Source organism: Ambystoma mexicanum, chromosome 6p, assembly GCF_040938575.1.
Source record: "Ambystoma mexicanum isolate Mex_15411 chromosome 6p, UKY_AmexF1_1, whole genome shotgun sequence".
Classification (NCBI taxonomy): Eukaryota; Metazoa; Chordata; class Amphibia; order Caudata; family Ambystomatidae; genus Ambystoma; species Ambystoma mexicanum.
The window spans coordinates 894,433,072-894,447,178 of record NC_090935.1 but is presented as its reverse complement, the minus strand read 5'-3'; the positions used below and the strand labels follow the sequence as shown (position 1 = coordinate 894,447,178).

The 14,107-nt window shown below is 46.3% G+C and overlaps 1 protein-coding gene across 2 annotated transcripts in view; it reads left to right on the top strand.

The window, feature by feature from the left end:
• Positions 1–14,107, top strand: part of CCDC112 (coiled-coil domain containing 112) — a 530,811-nt gene that overhangs the window by 98,056 nt on the left and 418,648 nt on the right. For both annotated transcript variants that reach the window (XM_069625516.1, XM_069625515.1), the window contains exon 2: positions 11,653–11,774. In XM_069625516.1, the coding sequence (XP_069481617.1) occupies positions 11,653–11,774 (122 nt within the window). The remainder of the gene's footprint in view (positions 1–11,652; positions 11,775–14,107) is intronic.

The window sequence follows — 14,107 nt, the reverse complement described above, 5'->3', positions numbered from 1 at the left end:
ACCTTGTTCATTTTTTGCTCTTTAACATGTGTACTTCCGGGGCCACCAAGAACATTCTTATGACTGTTACGCTGGACACATCACTTGACCCTGCTGCCTTTTATTTATATATTTTTATGTATGTTTATGTATGTTTACATTGGTTTGTCTGTATAAAACTTAATAAACAGTTTTATAAAAAAAAAATAAAGAAACGGTTCAGCCATCTGTGCTATTTCCTTTCTTCCCCGGGCCTGGAGGTGTATTCAGGTTTCTGAACTTGTGTGTCCCCGGTAGCTCCATCTGGCTCTTACTCAAGCCCTGCCTCTTAGCTTGCCTCTGGGCCTGCGTCGTTGTCTGTTGTACTCCCTCCTATGTTTGGTGATCTACCAGTGATCTGGTTGCTTCTTCTAACTCTTTAATTTCAATCAGCACATATAAATCTCCTTTTATTTAAAACATCAGCGCAAACTTCATGCTTTTTTTTTTCCTTGCGCCTGTGGTGCCATCTGCCCCCTCCCCACCTAGGTTTCCCTGCACGGTCCCTCTCCATTTCTGCGTTTGTTTTATTTATTAAAAATTCCCTCTCCCGCCTCCCTCCTCCCGCCCAATACAATCCACAAACCACGTGGCAGGAACTCTTGCACTTCGAGTTCCCCCAGGGCAGCCGGCCAAGGGGCAAAAGTCATCTCCCATTCCCTGTTCGCCCATGGACGCCTAGCAGGAAAACCTACAGCTACATTCAGGTAAGGTGGTATGGCCTGGGAGTACAGCCATTACCGTGCTCTGGTAAAACCCTGCAACTCCTTGTCGCTACCTGCGCCTAACCTAATCTTGACCTACACTGTGCACTCTTGTTAGCCAATGTGTTGTGTTGAACACAGAATGAGCCAGAGGGTAGGCTGTGTATGGCACTTGGCACTACTGTGAGGTTTTGGCTATGAAGTGACAATAGAACAACTGCAGGAGTGGCCAGGGTATTGTTCTCCGAGTCGTGGGGGTGACCATATCGCACAGGGAGGACCTTCGAGGGCAGGCTGTGCTTGCACTCAGTTGACTTCTGGTGGGGGTAAGGGGAATGTGTTGCACTTAGGCGGATTCTGGGGGTGGGCAATGTATTGCACTTAGATGGAATTTGGGGGTGGGCAATGCATTGCACTTCTAAGGATAGCATGTCTATTACACTAGAAGTTAAGTTTTATAGGGATAGCCTGTCTATTAAGCTTAGACGATACATGATTGTAGCCTGTCTATTGCCCTTAGAGTATTATGAGTTAGCCAATGTATTGCACATAGACGATGTATGCGGGTAGCCTTGGTATTGCACTTCAAAGATCTCTTAGGTAGCCTGTCTACTGCGCTTAGAGAATTGATGAAAGTATCCTGTCTATTATACAGACAATCTGATCGAACAGCTACATCAAAGACAAAGCAGGAAATCCTTTCGCCCAGTGCTTCATTCAGCACTTGCCGGCTCTCGTGTGTAGCTCTGCCTCTGCTCCATGGCAGCACTTGTTGCCCGCCTTCCCTTCCCAGGGTTCTCCATCCTCCAGAGTCCCACCAGCAGGACTCCTGGGCTCTTGGTCGACGTCTCGGCTTCTCGTGCTCCTGCATGGCTTCTTCCCTTGCTCTCTCGGCTGTTGCTTTCTCCACTGCTGTTTCCCCAATATGCATCTGCCTCTTATACACCTGTGGTCCTTCAAGGGGCTGCAGGTATATTCCATTAATTAAGGTTGCCTGACCTTTACGCATCTTCTTCGTCCCCGCTTGTCCACCACCAGGGGCAGGATCCAAAAGAGATGGCCTTTCCCTGGCCACCTGCATAGATGATCCAAGGGGAGTAGATGTGAGAACGTCCTGCGGTTTCTCACAGTATTCGTGCACCACTTTGGGACATCTGCCACAGGCACGAACACCCCCTGCATGCATCACAATGCAGCCACGACCTATGACGAAATTCGGTCTAGCTGGACACATAATGAGTCTATTGCTCTTGTGATCTCTCCTGACTACCTCAGCACCCGTCCACATGCCTGACCTTCATGGTGTTACGCTACGGCAGCAACAAAGAACGTTACCAAAAAGATCGTTTCCACGGAGTATCTCGCAATCAGGGAATTCGTTCTGGCAGCGTTACAACTTGCCTTGGAAACTGTTTGGGTCACGTAGATTTCCTAGTCAGCTGACCAGACATGCCTCGCTTTCACGGAAGCCATGCCTCCTTGTTCTTTAAAAGCGGTCAGCCGCGGGAGCTTCGTTGCTGCTAATTGATCGTTACGGCGTTCCTTTTCATAGCCTTCCTACGGCTTGTTCCATTCGGATCACCCTCAGAGTATCCTGCTTCATAATTGATCTACCGTTACCAGACCTTGGCTTCTGTCTCCTGTTTTGCTTCTTGGATTTGTCCTTCGGTATATATTGCCTTGGTTTTTGAATCCGCTCGCAGTCTCCTTCCACTGCCGAGCTCCTGTTGAGCTCCCCGCTCAACCTGTTTTTCTGCCAGGTTTTCAACACATCGTTCCCCGCTGAGAACGGATTTCCAGTCTTCAGTTTTCTGCTTACAGCAAGAGCCTTGTTTCCAGCGGAATTCAGTCTCCTATGAGTTTTGTTCTATTTCCAGCCCTGCTTACTAAATTAAGGATTTACTTCTATCTCACCTACTTATTTGACTGTGTTACATCTTGTGAAGATGATGTGTATTTTCCACTAAAGTGCAGTACGAACGCTTTCCAGTTTTGCACCAACCCGGTCCTAGTGCGTCCCTCGTGCCGTTCGTGTTATCCTACCTATACTAACCATCCCATTTGTTATTTTATCCTTTCGTTGTCATCCCTCATTTGGAACTCTGAACATTCTTCTGAACTGATGCAGGACTTCCTCTCAAGGCCTTCATTTCCACTACCTCAGGTACCAGTGATTCTATTGTATTCAAATATTGTATACCCTTCACACCAGGTTGGCGTTGTACTCAAAACAGTTTTTTGTATTCTTTGCCGCATTGCTTGGTGGTGCGCTCAATTCCGCTCTTTTACATTATAGACTACTCTGTCCTGTTTTACATAATAGCAGATGGTACGTCGTGAAAAAGAGCCCCTCTCTAAGAGGAAGCCTGATTCTTTTGAAATCAGGGGATCTGGGTTTTTCTGAAGACTTCCACAGCTCGCCTCACATCTCGATCCAGGTTGGAATCAAGTACTCCTTCCGGTTCGGTGAGTAACACATGGGTAGCTTACTGGAGCTGGGCCAGGCCAGCTAACTTGGCTTGAGAGGTTTTTTGTCAGAATTGCAGGGGGCCCCCAGGGATCATCCCTGTCACCTCTACTATTTAATCTTTATTTACGGCCACTAATGAACATACTGCAGAAGCACATGATTTACCTCCAGTCATACGCGGATGATACGCAGGTTTTCATCAGATTGGACAATGTCGAGGAATCCTTTGAGGGTAACCATCTGTTTGGATGAAATTCGTAGCTAGATGTCTGCCATCTCTCTCCAGCTCAATTCCAACAAGACGGAGATTGCCTTGTTCAGACCAAAATATCGATTTAAGAGGACAGATGTCCTTTGGCTCCGGTTTTGTTTGGTACTGAATTAAAATATGCACCTAGGTTAAAAACCTTGGTTGCATATGGCAGAACAATCTAGGGTGTGAAGGCCAAAGTGCAGGCCATATTCTATTATTTGTGCCTACTGGGAGAAGCTCTTCCTTTTGTTCCTGTGAATGATCATGCGGTAGTGGTGGGAGCATTGGTACATTTGCAGCTGCACTATTGTAATAGTCTTTTAGCTGGTGTGCTGGCTAAGTTCAGCAACTTCAAAAGGCGCAAAACTCCAGAGTCAGAATGGTGTTTGGAGTAAGAAAATCCACACCCATTTCTGGGTATGGCGGTCTCTTCACTGGCTAGCTGTGTAGGACAGGATCAAGTTCAAGATCTTGTCTGGTATATAAAAGTCTTAACAATTTGGCACCGGCTGATCTGACCAAAAAACTACAATTTTACCAGCCAAAACAAGCTCTCTGATCTCAGTACAAGCTACTTCTGGCTATTCCCTTCTCGTTCTGTGTTTATAGAGGTGACCGGAGAGTCTCTGTATTTGGACCCAAAGAATGGAACAGTCTCCCATTGGAGATTAGGAAGCTGGAGCCTTTCCAAAGTTCTGCAAGGCTGTAAAAAACCTACCTGTTTAAGCGTAGGAACTATATCTGTTAAATCTGTCTGTCTATCAGTTTATCGATTATCCTAATCTGCCATATTGTTTTCCATCTGCGCCTAGATTCGATTTAGTCCGTCCAGCTGCGTGGTACAAATAACTCCAATCAAGCGTCCAGACAGATTCTGCAATATACGGACCCTCTGCCCCTTGCATTCTACTTCTTGTTGTGTTCTTTAGCTTTAGTAAGAATTCTCACTTTATCCTCATAGTAGTAGCAACGTTCCACAATTGATTTCACCAATACTCCTTGCCTTCTCCTCTGTGTGCCCCATCAATTCTTACTCTGATTGCCCTTTCATCTCGGAGCAGGGTGTTCACAATCTCTTGGGCTATTGTCTTCACCTGCTTAGGGGTCTCTTCTGATTCTGGGACATTAAAGAGCTGCAGATTGCATCTCCTTTTCCTGTTCTCAACATCATCCACTGCCTTTCCAGATCCCTGTTCCTCTTCTCCAGTTAAGTTAGCCTTGTATCATAATTTAGTTCTAGAATGTCAGCTGTGAGTTGGTCATTTTCAACTGCTTTCAATCGGTTCTCCATTTTTTTGCAATATCCCCTTTAGTTCCATGACAGAGGCCTTGATGTCTGAGCGCATTTCTTTAATTCCAGTTAGCATATTCAGTATATTCTTCGGGACTGTCTCCGTCTTCATCCTTTTCTGTGTTGCCTCTGTCATTGTGGCTGGTTCCTTCTTCTTAATGGTATGTTCTGGGTTGTGAGCACATTTCGTAAGTAATCTAGTCCAGCCCTTGGTGGGCCCCCAGAGCCAAACATGAAAATACCCTCCTCCCCCCTTAGTTAGAAGGCCACACCATCAAGCCTCTTTAGCAGCTGCTTCCAGACTTATTCCATGAATGAGGCGTGTTCCTGTCACTTTGCTCAGGCAGTCGTCTCTGTAATGTCCCTAAGAACCCTCTAATCTAATCCCCCACCCCCTTTTATCCCCTCTTGGGGTTTATCGGACCTCTGCACTGTTTGCTTCCAATGAGTGGCCATTGGGTCTTCTCAGGGTCCGAGGGCATGTGACCGAGTATGTGGGGGAGACCCCAATGCCAGGCACAGGCTCCAGACCCTTCGATTTCTCCTCCTTACCACTAGTAGTGTTCTGCAATCCAGGTTCTCACCCCTCTTCTTAAAACATGTTCTCCATGGGGCACAACCCAGTGGGTATGAAGCCTCTCGGGGTCATCGCCTATCTGCTGAGGAAACTGTATTTCTCTCATCTCGGGGCCCGTGTAGACTCCGCTGGGGCTTTCCTCTGCCAAACTATAATTATCAGAACGTTCCCGCTATGACTCAGCACCTTGCTAGGCCACCTGCGTTATCTAGAAGCTTTTTCCCCATCTTGTGTGCTCTACTCTTCTTGGGTCACATGGAACCCGTGTGCACTATGTCGACACTTTAACTGCTTTTCCTACCGCCTGGTTTCCCCGCAGGCGTCACTGTCTTATCATGGGGGCTGCACTGCCTTGACTGCAGGGCTCAGCACGCCCTCGCCGCTTACAAGACCTTATTGCCTCTCCGCACTGCAGGTACTTTCAGCTCTGGCGGGGGGTCTCATTGATAATTCAGCTCTCTGCCAACTCAGTCCATCCTTCGCTAAGCTCTGCAATTCCTGTTCTTTGACAGCAAAACCTGCCTTCATGATCTAATGCATGGTGTGTGTGGGTGGGCATACCTGAGCATCGAATGGTAGGTTATTTCATCCGTGCATGTTCTTATGGGCAATTGTGTGTTGCTAACCATTCGGCTCTCAGTTTGCACCACCATCACCTGCTGCATCAATTTCACGGCCAAAGCGATGGCTGTTGCTCTGCACCATCCGACGTTCATGTACCTCCCGAGACATATAAATACAATTCCACTGTTTTGCACATCTCGCTATACATTTTGATTTACTAGATTGTCCCACTGATGTGCTAAGTGTATTTATTTGCTGTTCAGGTTCAAAGTTCAATCAAGTCTTCAGTTTAGTATGATCATTTGCGACGAATTAAGGAAATGTGTCTCTTCTCCTCTAGTGGGAGCCCCCTTCCCCCTGTGAGGCTAGGGAGGTGAGCCCGCTCCGCAACACCCTCCATAGGAGTCGAGGCAAGTGGGACCTCACCCGGCAGAGACTCCCCCTTAGGGGACATGGATTCACATTCCTGTGAGGAACTCCCTAAGCTAATTCAATTGATGGCATTCATGGGACTATGTAACATTTCAAATATAACTGAAGAGAAAGTTAAAATTTGCTGTCGTCAGGAAGAAAAAGGAGTTGTCTGTTTAAATGGAAATCTCCAATCCACTGCGATGAGTAGGTGGAGTACTCTTCAAATTAAGGAAAAAGGAGCGAGGAACGCATACTAAAGCAGTGGAGCTCCCCTGTTAGCGTAACACCAGTTGGAGGCAGAGCGCAAGAGGATGCAGAGCCTGCGAGATCCGAACTTGCTTGGATCCATCAAAGCAAACGCTGGAAGTACGGCGTGCAGAGAGGCATAAACCAGAGACGACTGGAGTCAGAGATTCAGTGTTGGGTTGACCACAAAATCTCTGTGGGGAGTGCGGGGGGGCAAGCATGCTCGTATAACTATGCCTGCACCACCTGGTGGAATCGGCACGCCTTCCTGTTACGGTACTGAGAAGGAGTGAGAGACGTCTGACAAGGACGCCGGTGAAAGTCAGTAGAACGCGAGACGGAGAACCAAAGCAGGTTCCAGGCCCAGAGGAATCCTGCCGACATTTGTCAGTACAGAAGGTAATGGGGAACCTGGGAGGAACGGGAAACCAAGAGGGACTCCTAATATGCTCCTTAAAACTCGCTCCAGCGAAAGGGAGAAAAGCTGGGAAACAAAGTTGCACTGCTTTAATTGAAAGAAATGGGATAATAAATATGCCTGAGAGGGAGATCGATTTAATTGAAATATTCTGCCTTAAGGAAAGGAAGAGAATAATATGCATCCCTGAGGGGGAGATAAATAAGACAAGGACACTACTACCTTGGGAAGAGGGGAAAGCTAACCCCGGGATAAGTGTTACAGTGGAATACAAGAGAAAGAACTGAGAGCCCACAAAACCTCTATGATAGGCAAACTACAAGACAAAACAGACCAGCAAGGGCTGAACTATAAGTCTCCAGGAAACAGAATTATCCAGGACATTAAACTTCACCAGCTTATGCAAAACCCCTTAAGATTGAACTAAAGATTCGACCAGAATCAAGCAAAGCAATTTAAGTGGAAAGTATCCTTCAGAGTCTCATGAGCGAGCTACTCAACCTTTTAAGAAAAGTCAAGAAAGACTATTTGAAATGTACATATTGACCTGGAACCTGAAGATTAAACCCTTAACTGCCATGGGTATTTCCCCCCAGTGCCAAGGCCGTTTTTGGTGATTCCGGTATGTCGCCATTCAATGCCTATTAACTTTTTTGTTGCATGAGCTATCTCGGCCAAATGTGGCCCCTTTTTTCCCACATGTGGGTGGTTGTAACGCCACCCAGGAATCCTAGTTTGCTGTAGGGGGGTGAGAGAAAATAACCAAAAAGGGAGAAAATGTTGGGTTATTTAAAAAAATGCCAATAAAATGATGTTCAAAGAAGTCTGTGGTTTTTTCCTTGTAAGAGCTAGGAACAAATGGTTTGCTGTACTGAATTCCCCATTTTCCTGGCTTTCAAGAACGGGTTGAGTGGAAACGAAAAAAAACTTATTTTGATATGGTTACCAACCGTTTTGTGAGAGGTAGGTGATTTTGGCCTTTTTTCCAGTAGGACATGCGTGGATGGAATGGAAGAAAATGGTAGGAAAGCTGAATGGGAGGACAGAAAAGCATACATTTCAGAAAATTAGACAAAATTCTACATTTAGGAAGGGGTGATTTGAGCAGGTCAGGCAACAACGAGGTAGTGAAAAATTCCATAGTTTGGGGAAAAATCGGGAAAATGACAGAAAAAAAGGTATGTGGTGGACATGGTTGGCCCGGTAAGGCAATGGCTTCTGTGAATTTTTTGAGAAAAACAATGCTCCGCTACATTCCCCTGACTCTTCTAGTTAGGAAATCACACATTTTTTGTAATGTTTCACAAAACAAGCAATACCACAAGCCAAAAACGGAGCTATGGTACACAGGAGTTTTATGATTATGGCCTAAATAGGCGTACATAGCATGTGTAAATAAGGAAAACCAATGTGGCGAGGAAGGGCAAGCATACATTTTATTGAAAGAGCACAGGCAGACCTTTTGAAGGGTAGGTGACTTGTGCTTGTTACAAACGTGTATAGTGCCTAAAGCAGTGACTAAATGTAGGTCACATTTGGGAAATTAAAGGGTTCTGTGACAAAGGGCAGCAGCAAATGGGTCAAAATGTTATGAAAACCACGCAAACACAACAAAGGCGTACCTTCCGCGTTCCCACAGGTGTCCCGATGAAAACAGTACCTCACATGTGTGGGTTCACCTACCTGGGCGCAAAGGGAAAAAACAAAAACACGGGTAACCCCAATCCTTTCTTCAGAGCAGATTTTCAGGAATTATGCTCATGCGGACAACATACAGACTTGGGCCTAGGGTGTCGAAGCCACCAAGGAAAACGGGGAACCCCATGCATTTCTGCACCTACCTGGGAGACAGCTGCCCAAGGCCAGGGACATTACCCCTGACTTTCCTGGAGCTCTGGCTGGCCTGTGTTACAGCTTCTCCCTCTGGGAAAGGCCGGGGACCCTGCCAGAGCTCCCTGAAACCGGTGCTGGGCTTGGGGACGGTCTAACCACATGGGAAGACAGCCGCCCAACGCCAGGGACATCAGCCCGATCATCCTGGAGCGCGGGCTGGGCTGCGATACAGAATTTCCCTTGCGGGAGGGAAGGGGACCCTGGCGGGGCTCCCTGGAGCTGCCGCTGTGCTTGGGGACGGTACACCCATATGGCAAACGTATGTGCAAGGCCGGGGGCATAATCTCCAACCGTCCTGGAGTTCTGGCTGGGCTGCGTTACAGCTTTTCCCTTTGGATAGGTATTGGCTCACTGCCGGTACTCCCTGGTGGGGAAAAGCCGTAACACAGGCCAGCAAGAACTCCAGGACCGTTGGAAGTGATGTCCCTGGCTTTGGACATCGTGAGACTCTCCCCTTTCCAACAAGACCTTTTTTTGACGCATTGCTGGGCGCGGATCGGGCTCAGAGCGCTCGATCCGCACCCAGCAATGCCACTAGACCACCAGGGATCTGTTTGTGATGTGGGGGGAGGGGCTGCTTATAGTAAGCAGCCCTCCCGCCCCCGGCCCCCAAAGCATGGTGCCATAAGTATTGGGCCCCCAGGGGTAAAAATGTAAATTTAAAAAAGAATTAAAGACTTGGGTGGGTGTCAGGGGGAGCCCAGGAGGGCCCACTAGACCACCAGGATGTTTTGTCCCTTCAAAGGGGGGGTGGCCCTCCCCCCACCCTAAGTGGATGGGGGCAGATCATGTAGGCCTCCCTGGGGGCAGATATCTGCTCCTAGGAAGGGGCCTCTGACCCCAGGGAGGCTGCATGAGATGCCCCGCCCATCCATTTGAGGTTGGGGGAGAGCACCACCACAAAACATGGGACAGGCCCTCCAATGTATGGGGCAGTAGGTTTAGGGCATGCTGGGGGCAGATGGGCACACTAATGTGGCCATCTGCCCCAAGGGAAGTTGGGTAAACAAAAAAAATTCTAAATGTTTGGGTGCAGTTGAGGGGTGCTGAGGGGCACCCTAAACCACCAGGGAAAATGGTAAAGGAAAGGGGCGTGGCCCTCTTCCCCCCCCCACCAAAAATGGAGGGGGGCATCTCATGCAGCCTCCCTGGGGGCAGATATCTGATCCTAGGAAGGGGCATCTGGCCCCAGGAAGGGCTGCATATGATGCCCCCCATCCATTTGGGGGTAAGGGGAGGGCCACCACAAAACGTGGGGACAGGCCCCCTTTCCAGCGATTGCACAAAACAGAATGCCTAAAAGGACGAGCTATCTCGTCCTTGGCCCTACAGAGGTAATGTCAAGGACGAGATAGCTCTCCCTTGGCATTAAAGAGGTTAAGAAAGCGAGTGTGTGAAGCACCTATCGGTAGAAGGGAGTCTCCTGCCCGTAGTTATGTTAGTGGTAGGGTCAGTTGGCATTAGTTTTTGGACAGCAGACCTATTCTTTTTGGACATTCACAGATGACTGACGAGCACCTTTGTTATTCATACGGGTAAGGAACGCCCCATAGCGATAGGCATAGTTAGGCATTCATACTATTATTGAATACATACACCTTGCAAATGTGCTCCGAGAGACTGCTTCCTTCTTCTGATCCGCCACATAGTGCAATGCAACCAAAGTCAAATGTCAGGTTATTTCTAGGATTTTCAAAGAACAGATGTTTCACTCTTCTCCAAACAATGCTGTAAAGTGAATGACTTTGTATTGTGTTATTTCACAATGGAATCAAGCACGTCTGTATGCTTGTTCTGGCAAGGACAGTTTAAATCGTTGCTGGCACCTGCAACCTGGCTCTTTATCCACTCTCTCAGCAAAGCTCCCTGCTTTGCACCGGTCCTTTCCAATCCTCACTTAAATGGCCAGCACCAGGTCTCCCCACACTCTTGAGCCAGGATTATGGTCTGAGTCTATCGGCTCGCTCCTTTTAACACTCTGGCTCGCCCCTGGAGCATTATTCACTGCTCAACACCTCGGCTTCATAGGCTTAAATGGAACCCCTCTCTCAGACACCAGCTTGTTAGCAAGGGGCCACAGCTAGGTGTCCCCAGTAATACTCACAAGAATCCAGTGGGATGTGTAATAACCGCCAATTCCCTTTTGCTCCCTCACACTGCGGCTCATTTAGTTAATTTTCTTCTAGTTCACGACATTGAGATCAAGTTGGAGAGGTCAGTGGTGGCCTTGCACTTTCTGGACACACATCCATTACTTTTGGAATCTGAGATTAAATTATATCGGGATTATTCGGTTTACACGATAGCCCCACATTGGCGCCAAACCACACCCCCATCAAAGAACTGCTGATGTTTACATCGATCTGCATTGGCGCCAAACCACACCCCCATCTATGTTAGTGTTTGAGCTTTTCATACACTAGAGTTGAGAATAAAGTTTTCTTTTACAAAGAATAATTACACAGCAACGTTGGACATTTAGTGGTTTAAATTTATTATGATATCTATTTATATGAATAAAATCGAAAGTATGGTACTTGAGAACTGAAAAAACGCACTTTTTATCAATACTTTGTAAGAAAAAAACACTGCCATATTTAAGGTTTCACTGAACACCTGTTTCAACAGAAAATCACAAAACACATGCGCTTACAAGATCTGATATCTTTTATTTAAAACATGCTGTTGCTATTTGAAATATCATCCATGACGTATGAAAGCATCTAAAAATGGGTTTGCAGAGGAATGTGAATGCAGTTATTACTAAAGATACTGATATTGTCTTTTTTTTATCTTGCACCTAGGATGACAGCTATTTTAGCCCTGCTGGAGGTGACCGGAATTTTCACATTCAGAATTGGAAAGCAAAGGCAGATCAGGCAAAGAAATCGGATTTCATACGAGAAGCGGATAAACTTAAAATTCTGTAAGTCCTGGAAAGTTATGTTAGCGAGCATGAACAAAGCCAATGCTTAATGACAACGTGCTTTCTAAATTGCTCTAATCTTTCTATATAAATAAACATGTAAATGTTCGTTTGTTCAAAATCTTAAATCTCCGAAAGTTCTTCACCGATATCTTTGAAACTTTGACACAACGTTGCATTCGAATAAGCGTGTGTTTTTATATACCTACTATACATAGATGTCACACAGATGTGACCGGTAAAAACATGTTTTTTGGGAAAAACAGCGCCATCTGTTGGACACATAAGCAACACACGCTATACTAAATATTTTGTGATTCCATTTCAATGTTTCCAATTTAGAATGGCTCAAATACTTGCCGAGGAAGCAGCAGAGTGACATGCAGCCAGACTTGAGGATGCACGGTTGCAAGCTGGCCGATCGCGCGCATCTCATTTAAGAATGTATTAATTTGGCTGATGGATGCAGCAACTGCCAAGAGCTATAATGCTCATGGCGGAGGGCTCAGGAACACTAACTGAGCTAATTATCATTCCATGTTGTGTGTATCCTCCAGCAGGCAAGCTAGCACAATGCAAACTCTGACCCATGAAGAGGGATAAGGGGGGGCACAAAACCCGGATTACAAGCAAGGAGGGAATAGAACTGCACTCTCTGCTTCCGCCACTGGCACCACTGAGAGGGGGAAAGACCATATACCTGACTCCTGGATTATGGGGGGGAGGGTCAGGGGTTGTTTTGTGCTTTCTCTTTTCTTTCTGTTCCATTTAACCAGACTGAGCCACAGCAATGGGTGGCCGGGGACAGTTAGTTAACTGTAATAATTTGATTTGTAGTTAATGGTTTAAATGTGTGCACTTTGCTTGTGCACATATGGTCGAAATCAACCAATTAGTGTGATGAATCTGATGTCATCACTTCTTTCCCTGGGATTGCCTCTCCCCATGTGGCCAGGGGATGGCTATATGAAGGAGGACCACGTGGGGGGAGGGTGTGACCACTAAGTTTACATAATCTTGGTTTTGTAGCCATGCTGGTTCACTGTTTGCCTGTTTAAAGGCAAAGTTCACTCAAAAGTGTTATTGTCCTGATCGTTCGGGCATGTATTTTTAAGCATACTGTAATCGATCTTAAAAAAATGTCCTATGCATCTTACTTTAGTTTTCCTCGCATTTACACATGCGAAAACAATGGGTTGGGTGCTGCCATCTTGTGCTAATCTTATCCATTGATGCATCGCCCTACGTTCAAGTGCCCTCGCAGCAAGAATATAGATTGCCCGCCCCTCAAACTGACATCACTAGTACAAAAGAGATGCTCCAACTATTTTTATGACGTTCGTGGCCAGCATAGCCAAACTTGCCCTGTCAGCACCCACGCCATATAACGTTACTTAACGCAGAACTAGGAAGCTAAACACACACATCCTCTCACAGCGTGTAAGTTTTCTTTCTTGTCCCAAATAGGAGAGCAAAACATTTATTTTGAAGAAAACATCAAGTCTGCAATGTAACAAGTGCTTTTATTTTGCAAAGACTGCTCAGAAGATTAAGTCCACGAAAAGAATGATATCTTTTTGCAAAACAAGTTCTAGCTAGCGAACATTGCATACTTCGAATAACTTCCTCATGATACACTGATTACATTCAGCGATCCATCAATACCTGTACTTCAGTTCTTGTGTGTCCTTATGTTACACCAGCAAAACTTTCTAAGGACGCACATGGTGTTCCGTTAGTGAGAAGATATGGATCCTTTTCACTTTCAAGCGCAACGCTTTCGCGTCAGCTCATTTTCACATCATAAAAGCGGACGGGTTGGTCCTTATTGCTGGTACTGCTAAAGGGCAGATTGGTCCCTATCGGTCGTCCACATAACGGTTATCAAATAAGCACCGTTGATGATTATCCGCCAATGTTGATTGAAGAATCCATTCAACAGTAGCTGGAAACTATGGCATGCGCAGAACAGTAGAATCTAGCTGTGTAGATAACAGAATTAAAGAATATAATTCAGTAGCCATTCTGTAATCAAATATAACAAGTTACCTTATCATTCGGAACCGGATGAAACCTAATCATAAACACAAACCATACAGAATGAACACAGGCATGTCAACACGGGGGAGTAGGTCAGACCACGACATGCATGAAAGCTTAGTGCTGTGAAGTAGTCATATCTCCAAATGGCAGGGAGAACCTGATGCACCCATGTCACATAGCAGGCCCTACCAGAAAATAAGGACGGAGATAGTAACGTTTTTGGTTGAACCACAGACGGATGGCATTATTATAGTAGTATAGGTAACAGTAGTGATATAACCAAGTGCCCA